This window comes from Mustelus asterias, chromosome 7 (assembly GCF_964213995.1).
Source record: "Mustelus asterias chromosome 7, sMusAst1.hap1.1, whole genome shotgun sequence".
Lineage (NCBI taxonomy): Eukaryota > Metazoa > Chordata > Chondrichthyes > Carcharhiniformes > Triakidae > Mustelus > Mustelus asterias.
In genome coordinates this window covers 69366276-69389425 of record NC_135807.1, presented here as the reverse complement: position 1 = coordinate 69389425, position 23150 = coordinate 69366276, and the positions used below count along the sequence as shown (strand labels likewise).

Sequence of the window (23150 nt, the reverse complement as noted above, 5' to 3'; positions counted from 1 at the left end):
CGAGCTCTCTTCGCCCCCCTCGAGCTCTCTTCGCCCCCCTCGAGCTCTCTTCGCCCCCCTCGAGCTCTCTTCGCCCCCCTCGAGCTCTCTTCGCCCCCTCGAGCTCTCTTCGCCCCCCTCGAGCTCTCTTCGCCCCCCTCGAGCTCTCTTCGCCCCCCTCGAGCTCTCTTCGCCCCCCTCGAGCTCTCTTCGCCCCCCTCGAGCTCTCTTCGCCCCCCTCGAGCTCTCTTCGCCCCCCTCGAGCTCTCTTCGCCCCCCTCGAGCTCTCTTCGCCCCCCTCGAGCTCTCTTCGCCCCCCTCGAGCTCTCTTCGCCCCCCTCGAGCTCTCTTCGCCCCCCTCGAGCTCTCTTCGCCCCCCTCGAGCTCTCTTCGCCCCCCTCGAGCTCTCTTCGCCCCCCTCGAGCTCTCTTCGCCCCCCTCGAGCTCTCTTCGCCCCCTCGAGCTCTCTTCGCCCCCCTCGAGCTCTCTTCGCCCCCCTCGAGCTCTCTTCGCCCCCCTCGAGCTCTCTTCGCCCCCCTCGAGCTCTCTTCGCCCCCCTCGAGCTCTCTTCGCCCCCCTCGAGCTCTCTTGCCCCCTCGAGCTCTCGCCCCCTCGAGCTCTCTTCGCCCCCCTCGAGCTCTCTTCGCCCCCTCGAGCTCTCTTCGCCCCCCTCGAGCTCTCTTCGCCCCCCTCGAGCTCTCTTCGCCCCCTCGAGCTCTCTTCGCCCCCCCTCGAGCTCTTCCCCCCCCTCTTCCCCCTTCGCCCCCCTCGTTCGCCCCCCTCGAGCTCTCTTCGCCCCCCTCGAGCTCTCTTCGCCCCCCTCGAGCTCTCTTCGCCCCCCTCGAGCTCTCTTCGCCCCCCTCGAGCTCTCTTCGCCCCCCTCGAGCTCTCTTCGCCCCCCTCGAGCTCTCTTCGCCCCCCTCGAGCTCTCTTCGCCCCCCTCGAGCTCTCTTCGCCCCCCTCGAGCTCTCTTCGCCCCCCTCGAGCTCTCTTCGCCCCCCTCGAGCTCTCTTCGCCCCCCTCGAGCTCTCTTCGCCCCCCTCGAGCTCTCTTCGCCCCCCTCGAGCTCTCTTCGCCCCCCTCGAGCTCTCTTCGCCCCCCTCGAGCTCTCTTCGCCCCCCTCGAGCTCTCTTCGCCCCCCTCGAGCTCTCTTCGCCCCCCTCGAGCTCTCTTCGCCCCCCTCGAGCTCTCTTCGCCCCCCTCGAGCTCTCTTCGCCCCCCTCGAGCTCTCTTCGCCCCCCTCGAGCTCTCTTCGCCCCCCTCGAGCTCTCTTCGCCCCCCTCGAGCTCTCTTCGCCCCCCTCGAGCTCTCTTCGCCCCCCTCGAGCTCTCTTCGCCCCCCTCGAGCTCTCTTCGCCCCCCTCGAGCTCTCTTCGCCCCCCTCGAGCTCTCTTCGCCCCCCTCGAGCTCTCTTCGCCCCCCTCGAGCTCTCTTCGCCCCCCTCGAGCTCTCTTCGCCCCCCTCGAGCTCTCTTCGCCCCCCTCGAGCTCTCTTCGCCCCCCTCGAGCTCTCTTCGCCCCCCTCGAGCTCTCTTCGCCCCCCTCGAGCTCTCTTCGCCCCCCTCGAGCTCTCTTCGCCCCCCTCGAGCTCTCTTCGCCCCCCTCGAGCTCTCTTCGCCCCCCTCGAGCTCTCTTCGCCCCCCTCGAGCTCTCTTCGCCCCCCTCGAGCTCTCTTCGCCCCCCTCGAGCTCTCTTCGCCCCCCTCGAGCTCTCTTCGCCCCCCTCCAGCTCTCTTCGCCCCCCTCCAGCTCTCTTCGCCCCCCTCCAGCTCTCTTCGCCCCCCTCCAGCTCTCTTCGCCCCCCTCCAGCTCTCTTCGCCCCCCTCGCACTCTTCGCCTCTCTTCGCCCCCCTCCAGCTCTCTTCCGCCCCCCTCCAGCTCTCTTCGCCCCCCTCCAGCTCTCTTCGCCCCCCTCCAGCTCTCTTCGCCCCCCTCCAGCTCTCTCCGCCCCCCTCCAGCTCTCTCCGCCCCCCTCCAGCTCTCTCCGCCCCCCTCCAGCTCTCTCCGCCCCCCTCCAGCTCTCTCCGCCCCCCTCCAGCTCTCTCCGCCCCCCTCCAGCTCTCTCCGCCCCCCTCCAGCTCTCTCCGCCCCCCTCCAGCTCTCTCCGCCCCCCTCCAGCTCTCTCCGCCCCCCTCCAGCTCTCTCCGCCCCCCTCCAGCTCTCTCCGCCCCCCTCCAGCTCTCTCCGCCCCCCTCCAGCTCTCTCCGCCCCCCTCCAGCTCTCTCCGCCCCCCTCCAGCTCTCTCCGCCCCCCTCCAGCTCTCTCCGCCCCCCTCCAGCTCTCTCCGCCCCCCTCCAGCTCTCTCCGCCCCCCTCCAGCTCTCTCCGCCCCCCTCCAGCTCTCTCCGCCCCCCTCCAGCTCTCTCCGCCCCCCTCCAGCTCTCTCCGCCCCCCTCCAGCTCTCTCCGCCCCCCTCCAGCTCTCTCCGCCCCCCTCCAGCTCTCTCCGCCCCCCTCCAGCTCTCTCCGCCCCCCTCCAGCTCTCTCCGCCCCCCTCCAGCTCTCTCCGCCCCCCTCCAGCTCTCTCCGCCCCCCTCCAGCTCTCTCCGCCCCCCTCCAGCTCTCTCCGCCCCCCTCCAGCTCTCTCCGCCCCCCTCCAGCTCTCTCCGCCCCCCTCCAGCTCTCTCCGCCCCCCTCCAGCTCTCTCCGCCCCCCTCCAGCTCTCTCCGCCCCCCTCCAGCTCTCTCCGCCCCCCTCCAGCTCTCTCCGCCCCCCTCCAGCTCTCTCCGCCCCCCTCCAGCTCTCTCCGCCCCCCTCCAGCTCTCTCCGCCCCCCTCCAGCTCTCTCCGCCCCCCTCCAGCTCTCTCCGCCCCCCTCCAGCTCTCTCCGCCCCCCTCCAGCTCTCTCCGCCCCCCTCCAGCTCTCTCCGCCCCCCTCCAGCTCTCTCCGCCCCCCTCCAGCTCTCTCCGCCCCCCTCCAGCTCTCTCCGCCCCCCTCCAGCTCTCTCCGCCCCCCTCCAGCTCTCTCCGCCCCCCTCCAGCTCTCTCCGCCCCCCTCCAGCTCTCTCCGCCCCCCTCCAGCTCTCTCCGCCCCCCTCCAGCTCTCTCCGCCCCCCTCCAGCTCTCTCCGCCCCCCTCCAGCTCTCTCCGCCCCCCTCCAGCTCTCTCCGCCCCCCTCCAGCTCTCTCCGCCCCCCTCCAGCTCTCTCCGCCCCCCTCCAGCTCTCTCCGCCCCCCTCCAGCTCTCTCCGCCCCCCTCCAGCTCTCTCCGCCCCCCTCCAGCTCTCTCCGCCCCCCTCCAGCTCTCTCCGCCCCCCTCCAGCTCTCTCCGCCCCCCTCCAGCTCTCTCCGCCCCCCTCCAGCTCTCTCCGCCCCCCTCCAGCTCTCTCCGCCCCCCTCCAGCTCTCTCCGCCCCCCTCCAGCTCTCTCCGCCCCCCTCCAGCTCTCTCCGCCCCCCTCCAGCTCTCTCCGCCCCCCTCCAGCTCTCTCCGCCCCCCTCCAGCTCTCTCCGCCCCCCTCCAGCTCTCTCCGCCCCCCTCCAGCTCTCTCCGCCCCCCTCCAGCTCTCTCCGCCCCCCTCCAGCTCTCTCCGCCCCCCTCCAGCTCTCTCCGCCCCCCTCCAGCTCTCTCCGCCCCCCTCCAGCTCTCTCCGCCCCCCTCCAGCTCTCTCCGCCCCCCTCCAGCTCTCTCCGCCCCCCTCCAGCTCTCTCCGCCCCCCTCCAGCTCTCTCCGCCCCCCTCCAGCTCTCTCCGCCCCCCTCCAGCTCTCTCCGCCCCCCTCCAGCTCTCTCCGCCCCCCTCCAGCTCTCTCCGCCCCCCTCCAGCTCTCTCCGCCCCCCTCCAGCTCTCTCCGCCCCCCTCCAGCTCTCTCCGCCCCCCTCCAGCTCTCTCCGCCCCCCTCCAGCTCTCTCCGCCCCCCTCCAGCTCTCTCCGCCCCCCTCCAGCTCTCTCCGCCCCCCTCCAGCTCTCTCCGCCCCCCTCCAGCTCTCTCCGCCCCCCTCCAGCTCTCTCCGCCCCCCTCCAGCTCTCTCCGCCCCCCTCCAGCTCTCTCCGCCCCCCTCCAGCTCTCTCCGCCCCCCTCCAGCTCTCTCCGCCCCCCTCCAGCTCTCTCCGCCCCCCTCCAGCTCTCTCCGCCCCCCTCCAGCTCTCTCCGCCCCCCTCCAGCTCTCTCCGCCCCCCTCCAGCTCTCTCCGCCCCCCTCCAGCTCTCTCCGCCCCCCTCCAGCTCTCTCCGCCCCCCTCCAGCTCTCTCCGCCCCCCTCCAGCTCTCTCCGCCCCCCTCCAGCTCTCTCCGCCCCCCTCCAGCTCTCTCCGCCCCCCTCCAGCTCTCTCCGCCCCCCTCCAGCTCTCTCCGCCCCCCTCCAGCTCTCTCCGCCCCCCTCCAGCTCTCTCCGCCCCCCTCCAGCTCTCTCCGCCCCCCACCCCTCTAATACTTTGAATAGGGGATACCTAATTTCAGAATGATTAATGCTGATAATACAGTATTTCGTTTGGATTGCACTGGAATAATGGCCTCAGGTTATGTGCTCAAATTGTGCAGTGGACTTGAACCCACAACCAACTAAGGCAAGCTATCACTTCAAAAAGCATTTTAAAATTGTATGCGTGAAGTCAAGTTATTGTTAGGTGCTGTGCATCTTTTAGTCCGAAGTGGTAAAACTCTGATGTAGTGATTCCAAAGTATGAGTTGGCTGCTAAAGATGAAATACTGGAAAGTTAGTTGACTCATTGATGACTCATGTCTGTCCCAGCCTTCAAAAACTGTGAAATAGTCTATTTTGACCCATTTACTGACTCAAGACATTGTGAAATTTCTGACCAAATTAAATATCAAAAGTTTGTGTTTTTTCAATAATAACATACTTTTCTAGTATTTGTATGTTTCTATTCTAATCCCATTTCTCTGCATTCAAAATAACCCCAGTGGTGAATGGGCACTATTTAACCTGCTGGAAGTTTCCACTTGAATCATGTTTTTCACTCACACAAATTTATTGGTGAATAAAGGTTTATCTGCAAAAGAATGTGAAGGTGGACTACAAATATATTTTCCTGAATGGAATCTCTTGTGCTGTTTTAAAAAAAAATTAAAGCCCGGTTCTTTCACTGAAAGTGATTCCAGAAGTCTCCCCTGTTCGCTCCCCTGCTTTCCCTCCTCCTCCAAGTCTGCAATGATCAGATCTTTGAAAGCTTTCTAGAATGCAGAGAGCACTAGCAGCATCAGCCATAGGCCATTTTACACTGAATTCAGTTGTCTCTCCGTGCTTGTCGTTTGACTTGTGAAACAATTTGCACAATTATGCTGCTGTCAATAGATTGTTGGAAATGGCACATATTCCAGTGGCAACAACTTTATACACAGAAAATAAGTTTGCACTTGCAGTCTCCTCTGCATTAATAGTATGCAAAAACAACAATATTTCCTTTGCACAAATTTTGCAAAAAGCTTTGATAAGTTTGAAATGAAGTTTAAGTTTTATTTTTAAAATAATAAACTTTAGTTTTTTTTTATTCTCCCAATTTCTGCTGATCAGGATTTTCCATAGGTATATATGCACTCATCAAATCATCTTCAGTTTTGATGACACTGGTACCCGGTTTTGAAATCTGAAATATTTTTTGTGGTTCCTCCCTAGTGATTAACATCCATGACATTTGTTAGCTTCTACATCGTGGGGAAAGAATTAGTTAGCCAGCAAGCAGATTCCCGCTATGTATCCAGCAGGGATCTGTCAGAGTGGCTACAAACTTTGCAGATGTGTTTGGTCTCAGACTTGCCTTGGAGTTTCCTGTGCTTGTGTTTAGGAGTCCCTGCCTGCCTAAAAAAGGTCACTAACTCAAAAAGGGTGGCAACTCTCCAGCTTGCAGATCCTCTTTCTGGCTTACAGGGAGCTAATGTATTTTGGAGGCTGGTAAATTAATTAAACCATGGTGTACTGGCCCCTATGATGGACACAAGGGACACCTGTTAAGTATAGGGGAAGGAAGGCTAATATCACAACCTGGACTCTGAAGAGAAGATAAACAAAGTAGCCTCCTTGCTTTCAAAGAATCCCTATGGTGCAGAAGAAGGCCATTCAGTCCATCAAATCTGCACTGACTTTGTGACAGAGTATCTTACCTAGGTCCAACCCCCTGTCCTTTTCCATAATCCCGTGCATTTACCATGGTTGTTCCCCGTTACACGTCTTGGGACACTAAGGGGCAATTTAGCATGGCTATTCCCCCTAACCTGCACATCTTTGGACTGTGGGAGGAAACTGGAGCACCCAGAGGAAACCCCCACAGATACTGGGAGAACATGCAAACTCCGCACAGTCACCCAAGGTTGGAATTGAACCCAAGTCCCTGGCGCTGTGAGGCACTGTTGACAGTATAAATTAGCATTTCAAAATGTGCCTCAACACTCATTCCTAATACCCAACTCATCTCGATCCTGTAGGCAGGCATCTGTCCTCAAAACCGCAATGAAACCCTAGTAACACATGCCCCTGCCTAACATATATAAATGGGCTGATCTCATAATGTGGAATTCTCCAAATGCAAAGCTTACCCCAAACTTAGCAAACAATGGCAACAGCAATTATTTGCATTTATATGCTGTCTTTACGTTGCTAAAAAGTCCCATGGTACTTCAAAAAAGTGGGGTTGGGGATAGAACTTGTGTTTGCTGAACGTAGTAGTACTGACACTATCTGAGAAAATTGCGAGCACACAGTGAGTAATCTTAAAATCTAGTTTCTCTTGGTATTTTCCAATATCCCATTTAGCATTTAAAATGCCCTAGTTGAGCAATATTATATTGGCTTCCACTTCCATGTATAGTTCGGACAGAAGCACAAATAGATGTTTGCTGATACCAAACTAGGAAATATGTTAAGATGTTTGGAAGGAGGATGAAGTCATGCAAGGCAGACTAAGACCAGAGTCTTCCTTTTTGGTGTGTAAATTTGGTGGCAGGAGCAGAAGTGAGGGTGATTTCTGTTGGGTAGTGGGCAGCTGGCCACTTCCAATCTTATGCTGTTTAGCTCATTACATATTCATGCATAAGAAACACAGTGGATCACATGGCAGGGCCAAGCAGGATGTTGCTGTCCCACCCTTACTCATGGGCATCAGTGGTCATATTTAAAGGGCATTTGGACAGCCTGCACTATCCCTTCCACCTTTGCCCAGTCGCTGCTCCACCCTTCCCCGGTAACCCTTCCTCCCTCTCGAGCCCTCACTCCACACAACTTGCACTGCCACCATCCAGTTGAGTGTAAGCTGACATTTACAGATGTTCCCCAAAGTGGACAATGCAGCGGCAACTTGCAGGTAATAATGAAAGGAGTCAACCTTGCCCGGTACACACTATTTGTATGTAGTCATGAATGTGAACGTTCTAATTTCACACTGGTGGGGAACTCAATTTGGAGGGGATTTTAATTCTAGCAATCTGGCCTTTTAATGAGCATGCCTGACATGCTAATACAAAGGGGCTTCCTGATATTGTTTGTGGGGAAACTTGACCCACCTTTTAAAATCCCGAGAACATAATTGCTAAAGTTTCTCCCACCTCGAGGAGACTGATTTCTGTCCTCACACCAAATTGACCTCTCCCACCGCCGAGCTTCCTGCTGCCAGTAGATCCCGAAGACTTTGCCCTGTGATGTGGTGCATTTTCCCTTCTCCGACATTTCTCCTCCATTGTAAAGCTCAGTGGGACAATTCTCGTTTGGTTTCCACTCTTGCTTACCCAATCTTAGCAAAAGCACGTCCAGAAATAGCTACTCGTTTAATCCCTTACACCATTATATTTAGAGACGCCAGGGATCTATTTTTAACCACTCACTGTTATTCACCTGAAAGCTGCCAATTGGTGATAGCTTCACAGACCATGGTGGTAACTTTCAGATCTTCTGATACCCAACTCTACCTCTCCCCTGCCTCGGTGTTGGTAAACTGATGTTTTCAATCTTGGATGAGCCGCAGTTTCCTCTGGTTAAATATCAGGAAAACCAAAGCCAGCGTCTTGTGCGCACACAAACTGTGTAGCCTTGGCATTGCTTTCATTCCCCTCTCTGGCTGAAACAAATTATTTTAAATCTCTGCATCATATATTCAACCCTCAGCTGCATTCTCAACTGGATATCCTCTCCATTATAATGACTAGCTACTATCAGTACTGCAAGATTGTCGACCTCTTCCTCCACCTCAGAAATCTGTTACTGAAAAATTCACCAATGCACTTGCAATATTTTTACCTTGATATTTCCCATCTCTCCTGGCTGGCCTCTACTTCTGGAACCTCCTGTAAATTTCAGTTTACCCAACACTTTGCCTGTAACGTATCCAGCATTGTCCTGCTCACCCTCACACCTGTTCTCACTGACCTCAGGTGAATGTTTATTCAAAGAGGAGCAGGGGAGTTAACCTCAGTGTCCTGGCCAGTATTTATCCCTCAGTCAACATCATAAAAAAATAGATTATTGGATTGCTGTATGTTGGTGTTTACTGCGCTGGATTGGCTGCTGTGTGTCCTACATGACAACGGTGACTACACTTCAAAACTACTTAATTGGCTTAGGCATGTCCAGCGGCCATGAAAAGGACCAAATATATACAAGCCTTTTTTTCTCTTTAAATCCCCTTCCAGTCCTTCAGAATCTCAGTGTTCTAAATTGCAATCCTCATATTTTAATCATTTTATGACATTGGTTTTACTTATCTCTGTAATGTCCAGCTCTACAGACTACCTCCTCATGTCCCCCACAACCCCCAAACTCTCAGTTTTTCTGTTCTCGTGCATCCTCTCTCTTCACCCCCTACAGCTGCCTAAGCCACTGCAATTCCCACCCAACATCCCTCCTTTAATACGCTGTTTAAAATCTTCCTCTTTGGCCAGAGTTTTGGTCAGTCCTCTCTCATAACATTCCCTTTAATTTGGCATCCAGTTTTTTTGATAAAATCTCTGAAGTGCCTTGAGGCATTTTTCTGTATTAAAGGCATTAAATAAATGCAAGTAGTTATTATGTAAACCAAGATTCAGATAGAGCCCCAAAAATACATACGCCAGCAGGGAGTTGAGGTGCCAGTGTGTAATGAAAGTCATCCGTGTTTGGTGCATTTTGACTCCTCTTGGAGCTACCAACACACTTAGAAATATGCTTTATCATCATTCTATTGAAAATTGCTCCAACTGCATTGAAACAATATCCAGTAGTACTTAATTTCTATTTTGGTCTACTTTTGTCCTGGGTCAAACAATGCATTTCTCAACATGTCCACTTTATTACCTAGAGTCAAAGAGGTTTACAGCATGGAAACAGGCCTTTCGGCCCAACTTGTCCATGCCGCCCTTTTTTCTTAACCACTAAGCTAGTCCCAGTTGCCCGCGTTTGGCCCATATCCCTTTATACCCATCCTGCCCATGCAACTGTCTAAATGCTTTTTAAAAGACAAAATTGTATCCGCCTCTACTACTACCTCTGGCAATTCATTCCAGGTACTTGTCACTCTGAGTGAAAAAAATTGCCCCTCTGGACCCTTTTGTATCTCTCCCCTCACCTTAAACCTATGCCCTCTAGTTTGGGAAAAAATGTTGACTATCAAGCTGATCTATGCCCCTCATTATTTTATAGACCTCTATAAGATCACCCCTAAATCTCCTATAATGAATATCGCTTGGCTCCTATTGGTTTATTATGCTTATGTAATGAGAAGCCCCTCAGAAAAGAAGATAGATGTGACTTTATCATAAGTTCTAATCTGAGATCCATTAAGTGCTTAAAGTCTGATATTTCAAGAGTATCCATGAAATATCCTTCTGTGCCAACATAAGGTAGATCACTGTTGTTTGGGGATGAAATTATTTGCTTTGTAAAAATAAAATAGATCCCTTTCCAATATTAAAAGTTCTTTTTGAATTTAATAAAATGACCTAACTAGCTATAAATATTTTTAATTTCTAATCATGATCGAGTTTCAGTAGCTAAGTAAAATTACGTTTGATCTTTTGGTTGGCTGTAGGTCTGGAGATGTGCCTCTGCTGATCTCTCTAGCTCAAGGAAGAATAGTTGTGAACTAATGGCTGAATTGGAACATGACGCAGGTGTAAGTACACAGTCTTTCAAATATCTTGTTATCCATGCATGAATAACTCCGTGGTCAAAAGTGTGTTTCTATTTGATGTGATCAAATCTTGTGAAAGGGAAGAGAACTTTCTCAATGGAAGGAACATGATCAAAATACAACATTTATGCAAGCTTCATCTAAATCGAAATTTGGGGGACAGGGCAAACTTGCAGTTTGAGGAAAAAAAATAATCAGTAACAAAGAAAAGACTTGCATTCATATTCCATCTTATCACATTGCAGAAACATACCAAGCACCTTGTGGCATTGAATCATATCAGCTGTTAGTTAGGCTAAAGCGGGAACCGTATTAAGCACAGCAAGAGCACTGAGGTAAATTTGAAGTTAATCTGTTTTTGGTAGTATTGTAAGCAGCATAGATAGAAGTGTAAAGTGACAGTGTTGTGGACAGATAAATGTTACGGATGCAAGGTGTTGTAAGATGATTATGTTTTGAACTGTCTCTAATTCAAGGTTAAATGGAGGAATGAAGAGAGTCATGTGATTTGCTATGAGTTCCAGGTATGCTCACCATTAAAATGTCAGGATTAGGTATAGAAAAAAACAATCAAGAAGGCTAATGGAATGCTTGCCTTTATATCTGCAGGTCTAGAATACAAGGGGGTGGAAATCATACTTCAGTTATACAAAGTCCTGATTAGACCTTAGGAAGGTTACATTGATCTTGGAGGGCATGCTGTGTGTGGAGTCTGCCAGGTACACCAAGGCTCTCCGCTACACAACTGCCCCGCCCCCCCACCCCCACGGTTTCCTGGGGGGAGCCTCCCAGCCTTCCTTATGGGGCTTCGTGTCCCTTGGTGATGGTGGCCGCCCCTGCAGCTCCAGTGTTGCATCTGGAGAATTCGGTCCTCAGCTCACCAGTGTCTGCCAGTTTGGCTCCAGCCTGTTTATCTCTCTGGCATGGAAGCACCCTCTCTTCTTTGCAACTTCAGCAGCTGCCACTCCTTATTGGTGGAGCTGCCAACCCCCTGATTCCATTGACAGATCAGAGAGACGAGCTGCCATCTTTAATGAGATGGCAATGCTGTCAGCTGCCTCTTAGTTGGTCTATTCATGTGTCTATGGTCCCATGTGATTGAGGAAATAATATTGTTCAGGAAACTAGGAATTCTGTGCTTTAAAACAGCGAGATATCCATTCCAAGCTACAACAACAGGTCAAAAAGCCTTGATTATCTTATCTGAAGGATAGCAGATCTGTCAATAAAAACATTCTTTATTACTGCTTGGAAGTGCCAGCCAAAATTGTGGTCAAGTCCTAAAATAGTCGTGAAACCAAAACTAGTGACTCAAGTAAGCAACTGACTCAGACTGACACACAACTAATTGGGCACATTTATCAGATTGTTTTGTTATGTATCTCCAGTCACGTATTAATCACTAAATATTTTTGCTTCCTAAACTAGTAATTACACAGTATTTAGGAAAGTACCTATGAACACTAAATAATAATTCCACCACATATTCTTTAATTTTAAAAAATTCTCACTCCCCACCCCCTACATGCAGTCTCTCTTTCCCAATTTATTTGTTTGTACTTGGCTGCCTATCAAGCGAATACTTCAGATGAAAAATGCCAGATTTTGATAGTGCCATAGTGCCTTTAAGGTTGGAAAACTCAAAAGCTAAGTTAAGGATTAGTGATCTAATCTAATTTTTAAGAACATTTACGTTGGAAGTGGAAGGGGGTACTTAAGAAACTGAAGTCCTGAGAAGGAATGTGTTTACCATCATGACAAGCACTGATTTCAACAGTGAGAAGGAAGTATATGTAGAATGCAGTTCTGGCAAAATGTCAAGAGAAGACATTCCAGTGACTGCAGCAAGACATTTACAGTGCAGGGAAGGAATAGGAAGTTTCTTGCATATCCAGTCATGGAAAATGAAATAATCTAATTACCTTAGGAAGACCATGCTGAAAATAATTTGCTGCTTTATTTTGAATCCTGGCATTCAAGTGGCTCTAATGAGGAAGGTGACAGAAACTCAGCATCTACAAGTAAAATTCCTAATTAGTAAGTCATTTAGTGTATGGTAAATTAAAAATTCCTTCAAGTTTAGGTACCAGGCTCTATTCTCCTGGCAAGTAATACATGTGTTTATTTTAAGGCAAAACCTGTTCGACGAACTTGTGTAACCAGACGTGCTCTGCAAAAGTTCAAGATGCATCGTTTCATTTTGTGGTGCCAGACAGACTTTAGAATTAGGCCAATATGTTTGAAGCATCAGTCAGGCCTTGCTTGCTGGAGGTGTCTTTGTTGCATGAAGGGGAATTCTGTACTGAAGCCATTTTAGAGTGAAAGTAATTTGGTTTGGATTTTCTTTGACAGGTAAATACAATCAGCCTGAATCCTATAGGCACAATGCTTGTTTCAGGCAACAAGGAAGGGACTGTTAATATTTGGGACCTCACCACCTTAACTGTTTTACATCAGGTCCATTGTCATCTGGGTACTATCAATGATGTTGCCTTCAGCCCTGGTATGTTTCAGACTTAAAAGTATTTTTTATCAAATGTAAACCTCATTCCATAGTCTTAGGTTTTGGAATGTTTTTCTGGTATTTGATGGTTGTTTTCATTTTCTGTGTATAGACAAATCCTTATCATACTATTAAAATAATGCCTTTTAGGCCAAATGTCTTCTGAATTATGATTACTGTAATTTACATTAAGTAATTTCAGAACATTTTTTGGTATTTGATTACCACACTCAATGGTTAATTTTAAAAATGCAACTTGACTTTATGTTGAAGTAATGAAAAACGGTTTGAAAGTTTGTCTAATTAAACATTTCAGTAAATTCTGATAGATAATCAAACTTACATACTTACTTGCAGATAGTCGACATGTCCTCAGTGCAGGAGAAGACTGTTGTCTGAAAATTATCGATGTACAGACAGGGATGCTGATCTCTTCTTTACCTACAGATCAGCAACAAAGGTAACAGCTGCTGCAGTTACATAACATTTATATGAAAAAACAAGAGAAGTGCCATATTCCATTACAGATAGAATAACAGTATAATTTTTGTTTTAAGTTGGAGATTACATTTTGCCACAGAAATAAATTTGGAATTTTAACAAATACAAAACTCTATTTACAGGTGTTTTTGCTGGGATGGAAACACTGTTCTTTCAGGCAGCCAGTCTGGTGAACTTTTAGTGTGGGATCTAATGGCTGCAAAAGTTACTGAAAGAATCATTGCACATTCAGGTATGACCTCAGCATCGTTTTCCTATATTTGCTTAGCCAAAGTCTGTCATTTTTCCTTGTTATAGAATATGAACTCTGTGAAGTCATCTGATCATTTGCATTACCACATTTTATAACTCCCATCCTCTAGTTTCTATTTTATTTCCCCTTCTATAATCAGTCTGTATTGGGGTCTTCATTTGAAAAGGCATTTCTGCTTTGGAATTGACCAACTTATGAAGCCTCAATGTCCAAGATGTTTCCACATCACAAGTTATATTTTTAAATTCTGTTATGATAGTAAAATTATGATGATGGAATGGGAGCAGCTCTAAAGAAATTCCCAGCGTTTGAAATTGGGAGCAGTCCAAATCTAAATAAAACAACCACATCACTCTGGACCAGAAAGATTTCTCTAACATAGACTATCATAAATAAGAACAAAATACTGCAGATGCTGGAATCTTAAACAAAAACAGAAAATGCTGGAAAAACTCTGGTCTGGAAGCATCTGTGGAGAGAGAAAATAGAATTAACGTTTTAAGTCTGTATGACTCTTCAGAGCTAAAGAGGGGTAGAAATGTGATGGATTATATATTGTATAAGAGGGGTGGAGTGGTTGGAGTTGTACAAAAAAAATCTGGTGATGTTGGTGTTGCTGGCAGGACCTAGTTACCCAATAAGGTGACAGTGGCCTTACTTCTTGAGCTGCTGCGGTATGTGAGGTGAAAGTAACATTTCAATACAAATAAGCTGCATGCTCAGAGGTGGTTGACAGGACAGCTAAGAGTGAATCACACTGTGCAGAATAGAAGTCTCACACAGGCCAGACTGGGTAAGGACAACAGGTTTCTTTATCCAAAGTCACCCATTCCTCAAGGATCATCCTGGAAAGTGAAGATAACAGTGGCTTCTTTTCACCGTTACTGAATGTCTTCTTAAGCCCCTCCATCCTTTCCCCTCATCTTTTGCAAGAAGCAGAGGAATTCATGAGCTTTTTTGTCACTGAGAGAGACCATCTGTTTCACTGTTGCTCTCCTTTCCATTGCTCACCAAGCCTTGGAGCATAATATCATTTCAGGATTGAGAACCTTGCCCTGGTTCTCCATCCCAAAATGATATTAACGAAGGGAAGTTGTTACTTTCTTGCTGGTGTGCAATTCCCCAGGCACTGATCACTCTCTGAATCCTTGACTATTAATCAGATGTGAATCTTAATGTGAATATCTTTAAAGGCAGAATTTCATATATGATTTATTATATATTGATATAGTGAATGTTACTGCAGTGCTCTATTGCTACTTAATGTCTGCTGATCTCTGGGGTCATCTTCTGTTTCAAGAGTTTTTCAATTTGTGAATATATGTGGGGATGTGGACATTGCTGGTAAGGCCAGTATTTGGTGCCCATCCCTTTTTGCCCTTGAGCAGGTGTAGATGAGTTAAAATGGGGCCACATTGGAAAATGTGATGCCTCATAAATAAAACACTGCAGATCCTGTGTATTGAACTAGACCAGCAGGGATGTTTGGTGGAATTCCAACTTTTAGATAATGAGCGTCTTCCTTTTAATTTTTTCTTGATTTCCATCTTCCCTTGGCCGCCTCCAAAATGTGGAAAACCAGGAGAAAAGAGTCTTTAGCCAGAAATATCTCCTCCAATACCGAGAGCGGGAGCAGGCCCGAGGTGCGCCGCCACTCAGGTGTGTGCTCCCTGGACCTGGCTACCTTCATCCATCCCACGAGAAGGATGTACTCTTCTGCTGGCCACTTGGTGGAACAGCAGGGCTCAGCAGGCAGGTTGGGGATGAAAATGAGAGCAGCTGAGCCTGAATTCTGACTGTTGTATTGAATTGGCATTAGCTTCCCGTCATGGTGGCCTGTCCATGAAGCGGCCTGTGGGGCCCCAGGGTGGCTCAATGTTGCTGGGAGTCTGTTGGAAAGATCAGGCTGCCAAGTGACTGAGTGGATGGGTGGTGTGTAAGGGGTATGGGAAGAGGGGCTGGTCTGTATATGTGCATGTGTGCATTCAGGCTGATTACAATGTATGAAGCATAGCGTGGCAAGAGGCACTTAATTAAGTCTTCTGTCACCAGCGAATACAGAGAGCTTTGTTGAAACCTACTTGAGGATGTAAAATATATTTACAAACTACTTTAAAGGCAGAATTTCATATATGATTTATTATATATTGATATAGTGAATGTTACTGTAGTGCTCTATTGCTACTCAATGTCTGCTGATCTCTGGGGTCATCTTCTGTTTCAAGAGTTTTTCAATATATTTGTGAATATATGTGGGGATGTGGACATTGCTGGTAAGGCCAGTATTTGGTGCCCATCCCTTTTTGCCCTTGAGCAGGTGTAGATGAGTTAAAATGGGGCCACATTGGAAAATAGTTTTTGAAGAACTGCTGTGCTCCTTTGCTTTGTTTCACATGAACATAATCTAGCATGGTTATGTTCTGGTGTTAGTATGGACTCCATCCTGTACTAAGTGCACTAACTGCATTGCTGAAATATGGAGATCACTTTGGTGATGATACAAATGCATTCATCCACAGTATTGACAGTAATAGAAGATGAAATTAATTAATGTTAAATTAATTTTTCAACGCACTTGAAATCTAATAATTCCACCTATTTGAAGTAGTCAAGAAGCTTTGCATTTTACTACAGATCACTATCATTATATGATTCCCTGTCATAAAACCTTTTCACGCTTTTTGTCTTCAGCCACATCCTGGCACACATGGCTAAATGCCCAAGTTGCACAATCAAATCTGCTCATTGTATAAATGTGCCAAAACAAGATTCTTCATTTTTTGGCCATCACATTTAGTCATCAGTGATACAGGATAAGATCATGATCTCTGTTGATCACGGTTTAATCCTGTACAAATAAATCGGCTTTGTCATTGTTGGGCTGGATTGTATCCCTACTATATTATGAATGCATTTAGGCGATTATCTAGATGTAGCTTTGTTGTACATTTTGAATAGAAATCTCAGTTGACTGATCATTAAATACAGCTTTTAGACACAATAGAGCCAAATAATATTGAAATTTTAGTACAGTAAAATAGAATAGTGAGGCATCAGTTCAACTTTGAGAAATGTGTTAATTTTGAGCAGTGATTTTGAAAATAAGCTAACAGATATTGATCTTGCAAAATCAAAAGCTTGACTACTTCATGTCTCAGTCTTTGCAATTTATTGAAACTGCTGCATAATGCCTCTGTTTGAACATTGTAAATTACCAAAGGAATTTGCTTTTTTAAAAAAACAACATTTGACATAATTGGTTTTCTTTTGTTTTTGTCAGGTGCTGTGACGTGTATTTGGATGAATGAGCAATGTAGCAGCATCATAACAGGAGGAGAAGATAAACAAATTATTTTCTGGAAGCTGCAGTACTAAGTGCCTTTCTTTGGAATCCCACAAGACTTTACCTTCTAGCACTTTAAAAAAAACATGAAGCAGGAATTATTCTAAAGATGCATTGTCCACAATCTATAAATAGTTATCCTTTAGAAAGAAACTAATGCAAAAGCAAAATCTGCAGGTGGTGGAAATCTAAATTTAAAAAATGCTGGAAATACTCAGCAGATTAGGCAGCATCTGTGGAGAGAAACCGTCAACATTTCAGGTCAAGGTGACTCTGTCAACCTGATATGTTGACTTTGTTTTGCTCCATAGTGCTGCTTGGCCTGCTGAGTATTTCTAGCATTTTTTTGTTTCTATGATAAGCAGATTAACCTCCTCCTCCTCATAGGAATACTGCCCTCCACTCAATAAACCTCCCAAAACAGCAGCAGCATGTGTAAACATTAAACTTGTGTTTTGATAGCTTGTCAGATCTTGCATTGGGCCTTCCAGCATGTTGTGTCACAGTGCAGTGTAAAAACAAAAGTGTTTTTGAGTGTTTCCATTTGGAAAATGATAGTTAAATATGCGGAAATAGTGATTTTACTTGGATTTGACCAAATTTTATACTGTTAAAGATATTTATTGTGTTTTAGTTGCTGTATAGCCAAGTGTTTTACATCAAGTACATTATACAATAATATGATTTATCATAAATTTGTGATGTTCATCTAGTATTAAGAATGTATGTGAACCTGGTCAACTAGATTGTGTTAAGATTAGTCATGAAGTAGAAGAATTATCTGTCAAAAGAGGAATTCTTGAACCTGAACCTGAGCTGAGCTAAGGTTTTACTTTTGTTACAAACTCATTTTCACTTCAATGGACTGGAGTCCATGCCAGACCAAGTTGTGTCTGTCAAAACGGATGTATCTACAGAATCCAAGTGCTTTTATCTTGAGGCAAATTGTGAAATTTAAAAAAATATTCCGACACAATTAATGTGAATTTTATTCGATGTCCTCAGTAGTTTTTTAAAATTATAATTGTGCCTTGATGCCCTTTAATAGTTAAGAACTTTCCTGAGAATGTATACAAGTTGCGCTAGTTAGTGGAAGAAAAATTAAAGGTTATGTAAAGTATTTAAAGTAGTGCAGAAGACAAAATCATTGCCAATGACTAAGTCCTCTTGAGTAAATGATTTTGGAGGGACGTTGTCATTACCAATGTGGCTCAGTAAGCTACCATTCCAGGGAGTATTTCATCACAAAATAAAATTCTCTGTATGTGGCATCAAAAGTATCCATCAACTGAAGTTATACTAGATAATCTTTACATTAACTCTACAGATATAAAATAAAGATTATAATAATTTGGGAAATATGGGTACAATTGGATTTTTTATCTGCTAATAGGTTATATATTCAAGATGGCTGCACATTTACATATTTTTTGATTTTGTTCTCCACAACAGCATGGCAAGGCATAAACTGTCACTAAAACTAGATAGTTAACCAGAATTGGAATGTCTCCCTGTTTCTGGAACATTATTTTAACAACAGCAGACCAGTTGTTAGATTTATTTATGTAAGAACCTTTATACTACCACTTCCATCATAGGTTTGGGTAACCCTTGTTTTTTTAATTGTCTAATTCCTTGTAGAATGTTAGTTAAATCTCTTCACCAATTGGTATAAATGACCATAAAATTTCTCCATAGGGAAAAGACAAATTGTTTATTGCAAGGCTAATTTAACTAGTTTATTTATGCTAAAGCACAGGCCCTGTCCATCTCCTGAGCTAGGTTGTAATCATTGTCCCTTCCACACACATACTAAACATTGCTCGTGTATTTCTTGCTCGAGATAAGATGGTACACTGCTAAGGGGGTTGACTTAAGAGCACCAATATTTGAGTGTAGTATTTCAATTTAGTTAGGTCACCCAAAAGGAAGAGAAAAATGAATGTGGAAATTGAAAATTATCTTGTACAAATGTTTTTTCAACTGGAAATAAAGAATTGCTATCAATTTACATCTTTCCGAACTCATGATTTGTTGTGTTTTTGGCGATGCATAACTTGGAGCTGTTTATGCTTGGTTGGCAGATGGTATTACATTTTACATTAAAGCAACAATAAAGAAGCAAGTATAAGTCAGAATTTAACAGTATATACTGTAATCTTTCTGGTCCCGAAATCTATTAAGAAACATCACTCATCAGAAACTTTTTGAGCAGACCCTCAATTGTCAGAATAATTTTAGTAGTGCTTTGAGTGGAAACATGGAAGATAGTGTTTGGGTATGTAAAACAATTTTTCTATTGCTGTATAATTTATAAATTATGTTTCAGATAAATATTTATATCTGTTTTCTGGTACACACATTTGTGGTTAAGGCTTTTTAATATAATTTTATAACCCAGAAGATTCTAAAATCCAAAACTAACTTGGTTCCAAGTATTCAGGACTGGAGCAGTTAGTGTTGAAAAAATGTATTAATTTTGTGTAATTCCAGATGTAGTTAAATGTGGTATTTGAAAACTTTTCATTAAGACCATATATAAATTAAATTGATTTTTTTCAGTTTGCACATTGGTTTCAAGTTTGTCACTTGTTATTATTAAAACATATTAAAAAATATATAAACCAAATACTTCATCTAATGGACAGTCTTAACTGAAGCTGATCATAGCTAATCATGTAGCCACCATAAACATATACTGTATTACAGACAAGGAGTGTTGCAGGCTTATTCTCCCAACTCAAATATAAATACATTTACTATGCAACTTATGTAGTTAACTCATCCCATCTGATCATCCCAAACTTGAAAACCACATGACCAGTGCTCCTGCTAAGCTGCATAGCAACCTAAAAATTCCCATGTAGGCTGAACTGAACCACTTTAAATTTTCTTGCACTGCAGCACATGCGTGGTAATTTAAAGGGCCCCACACACACTTAAATAGGTGGTTTACAAAAATATTAGAGTGAACATTGAACCTGTGGCCATGAGCAATCAGCACTCTGGTGCTTAAGTGCTGTGAATATTGTATTTTCAATTTTGCTGTAATAGCAGAGATGATGTCAGTGATCACAGTGTAAATCTGGCTAATTCTGGTCTCTACATGTTAAATATGGAATCCAGTGCTGCTGTTTGAAATATCCTGCACCTCCACACAGTTATGGTCTTGATTTTCCAAAGTTCCCTAGATTTTAGAAGGTCCCATTGGATTGCAAATGTAATATCACTGTTCAAGAAAAAGCAAGGGCTGAAAGGCTAGTTAACCTGACATTAATCATTTGGAACACAATGGAATTTATTAAAATCTTAATGCACCACAAGGATCTGCACTGGGGCCTCAGCTCACCACAATCTATATTAATGACAGATTGAGAATAATGTAACTAAGTTTGTTGGTGATATAAAGGTGAGAATATAAGCTCTGAGGAAGATGTAAAGAAGGAAGACTTGTATTTTTTGGAGCACTCTTCATGACTAAGTTGGGATTCTACAGACTTTTACAGCCATTACAATAGTCCTGAAGTGTAGTCGCTTGTAGTAAAAAAACTAAGCAGCTAATTTATAACTGAAAGCTTCCATGATCAGCAATGTGATAACCAGAATTTCATTTTTGTGGGAAGGGATAAATATTGGTCAGAACCCCAAAGATAACTTCAAAATAGTGCTAAGGCTTCTTTAACATTTATCCAAACAGGCAGATGAGGCCCTCAGTTTTACATATCACCCAAGCTGCGCTGGAGTGCCCATAAGAAAAAGGAACAGGTGTAGGCCATTCAACTCTGAGCCTGCACTACCGTTCAATAATTCATTAAGTCCACTTGCTCTGCCTTAATAAAACCAGCCTTGATTTTTGTGCTTAACCCTTGCAGTGTAACTTGAACCAAGAATTACCATAATGGACTCAAGCAGCTGGAGAGACAGGCAAGTGGTGATTGGGCAAAATGGCAGATTAAGTATCATGTGAGGAAGCATGAGGTTATTTTACTTTTATAAAAATAGCAAGCAGAAATGTCTTCTAAATATTTATGGTAAGAACCTTTGGTGTACTTGCACAAGGAACAGAAAATTAGTATGTAGGTACAGCAAGCAATTAGGAAACCAAATTGAATATTGGCTTTTATTCCAAGTGTATTGGAGCAAATTAGGCAATTTGGTTACTTGAGCTTGCTCTGCCATTCACAGCTGATCTGATTGTGGCCAGAGTGCCACTTGCTTGCCAACACCCCATTACATAATGGAAATGATTGATGTCCCAGCACTGCAGCACTCCCAGTAATTAGTTTGCCAACCTGAAAATGACATTTATCCTGTTTGTAAGCCAATCGTCCATCCATGCTAATATCAACTCCATGAACTTCCCTTCTGCAGGACAGCAAGAACATAAGAACATAAATAGGAGCAGGAGTAGGCCATCTAGCCCCTCGAGCCTGCCCCGCCATTCAATAAGATCATGGCTGATCGGAAGTGGATCAGTCCCACTTACCCGCCTGATCCCTATAACCCCTAATTCCCTTACCAATCAGGAATCCATCTATCCGTGATTTAAACATATTCAACGAGGTAGCCTCCACCACTTCTGTGGGCAGAGAATTCCAGAGATTCACCACCCTCTGAGAAAAGTAGTTCCTCCTAAACTGACCCCCCTTTATTTTGAGGGCTGTGCCCTCTAGTTCTAGTTTCCCTTCTAAGTGGAAAGAATCTCTCCATCTCTACCCTTTCCAGCTCCTTCATTATCTTATAGGTCTCTATAAGATCCCCCCCTCAGCCTTCTAAATTCCAACGAATACAAACCCAATCTGCTCAGTCTCTCCTCATAATCAACACCCCTCATCTCTGGTATCAACCTGGTGAACCTTCTCTGCACTCCCTCCAAGGCCAAGATATCCTTCCGCAAATAAGGGGACCAATACTGCACGCAGTATTCCAGCTGCGGCCTCACCAATGCCCTGTACAGATGCAGCAAGAGATCTCTGCTTTTATATTCTATCCCCCTTGCGATATAGGCCAACATCCCATTTGCCTTCTTGATCACCTGTTGCACCTGCAGACTGGGTTTTTGCGTCTCATGCACAAGGACCCCCAGGTCCTTCTGCACAGCAGCATGTTGTAATTTCTTTCCATTTAGATAATCCAATTTGCTATTATTACTTCCAAAGTGAATAACCTTGCATTTGTTAACATTATACTCCATCTGCCAGATCCTCGCCCTCACTCAGCCTGTCCAAATTTCTCTGCAGATCTTCTATGCCCTCCACACTATTCACTTTTCCACTTATCTATGTGTCGTCTGCAAACTTTGTTACCCTATACTCAGTCCCCTCCTCCAGATCGTCTATATAAATGGTAAATAGTTGAGGCCCCAGTACCGATCCCTGCGGCACGCCACTAGTTACTATCTGCCAACCAGAAAAGCACCCATTTATTCCGACTCTGCTTCCTGTCGGATAGCCAATCCCCAATCCACGCTAACACCCTACCCCCAACTCCGTGAGACCCAATCTTCTTCAGCAGCCTTTTGGAAATCCAAAAACACCGCATCCACCGGTTCCCCTCCGTCAACTGCACTAGTCACATCTTCATAAAAATCCAACAAGTTCGTCAAGCATGACTTTCCCCTCATGAATCCATGCTGCGTCTGCTTAATCGAACCATTCTTATCCAGATGGCCTGCTATTTCTTCTTTAATGATGGATTCCAGCATTTTCCCAACTACAGACGTTAAGCTAACTGGCCTGTAGTTACCCACCTTTTGTCTATTTCCTTTTTTAAACAGCAGCGTAACATTAGCTGTTTTCCAATCCGCCGGCACCACCCCAGAATCGAACTAATTTTGATAAATAACCACTAACGCATCCGCTATTACCTCTGACATTTCTTTCAGTACCCTGGGATGCATTCCATCCGGGCCCGGGTACTTGTCCACCTTCAGTCCCGGGAGAAGAAGGGAGTCTGGTTACACTTGCACAATAAGAGTTTTAACAACACCAGGTTAAAGTCCAACAGGTTTATTTGGTAGCAAAGCACGATTTCAAAAGCTAATGGCATTTGCTACCAAATAAACCTGTTGGACTTTAACCTGGTGTTGGTAAAACTCTTACTGTGTTTACCCCAGTCCAACGCCGGCATCTCCACATCATGACTACACTTGCACAAGGCATTGATGAGAACACACCTGTGCAGTTTTGGTCTCCATATTTAAATTGGATGTATAGCAAAGGCTCACTAGATTGGTTCTTAGGATAACAGGGTTGTCCTATGATGTCAAGGTTAAGTAAATTGGGCCTACATGGAGTTCAGAATCTATAGAATACCTACAGTGCAGAAAGAGGCCATTTGGCCCATGTGTGCACTGGCTCTATGCACCAAATGGTGACCTCCTGCACTGTTGGGATTCTGCAGACTCTCACAGAGCATCCCACCCAGACCCTTGCCTCTACTCTATATGAAAAGCAGACAGGAAGGCAAGTTGAGGTAGATAGAGATAGTTGTTACACCACTTAAGAAATCCTTTGCATTTCTAAGTTT

The 23150-nt window shown here is 45.7% G+C and overlaps 1 protein-coding gene across 3 annotated transcripts in view; it reads left to right on the top strand.

The window, feature by feature from the left end:
• The window catches only part of nsmaf (neutral sphingomyelinase (N-SMase) activation associated factor), an 84544-nt gene extending 65911 nt beyond the window's left edge, over positions 1–18633 (top strand). For 2 of the 3 annotated variants that reach the window (XM_078216209.1, XM_078216211.1), the window contains exons 27-31: positions 9921–10004; positions 12375–12525; positions 12883–12985; positions 13149–13258; positions 16560–18633. In XM_078216209.1, coding sequence (XP_078072335.1) covers positions 9921–10004; positions 12375–12525; positions 12883–12985; positions 13149–13258; positions 16560–16654 — 543 coding nt within the window. In that variant the 3' untranslated portion in view covers positions 16655–18633. The remainder of the gene's footprint in view (positions 1–9920; positions 10005–12374; positions 12526–12882; positions 12986–13148; positions 13259–16559) is intronic. The other variant, XM_078216210.1, reaches the window with a different exon arrangement.
• The last annotated feature ends 4517 nt before the right edge of the window (positions 18634–23150 follow it).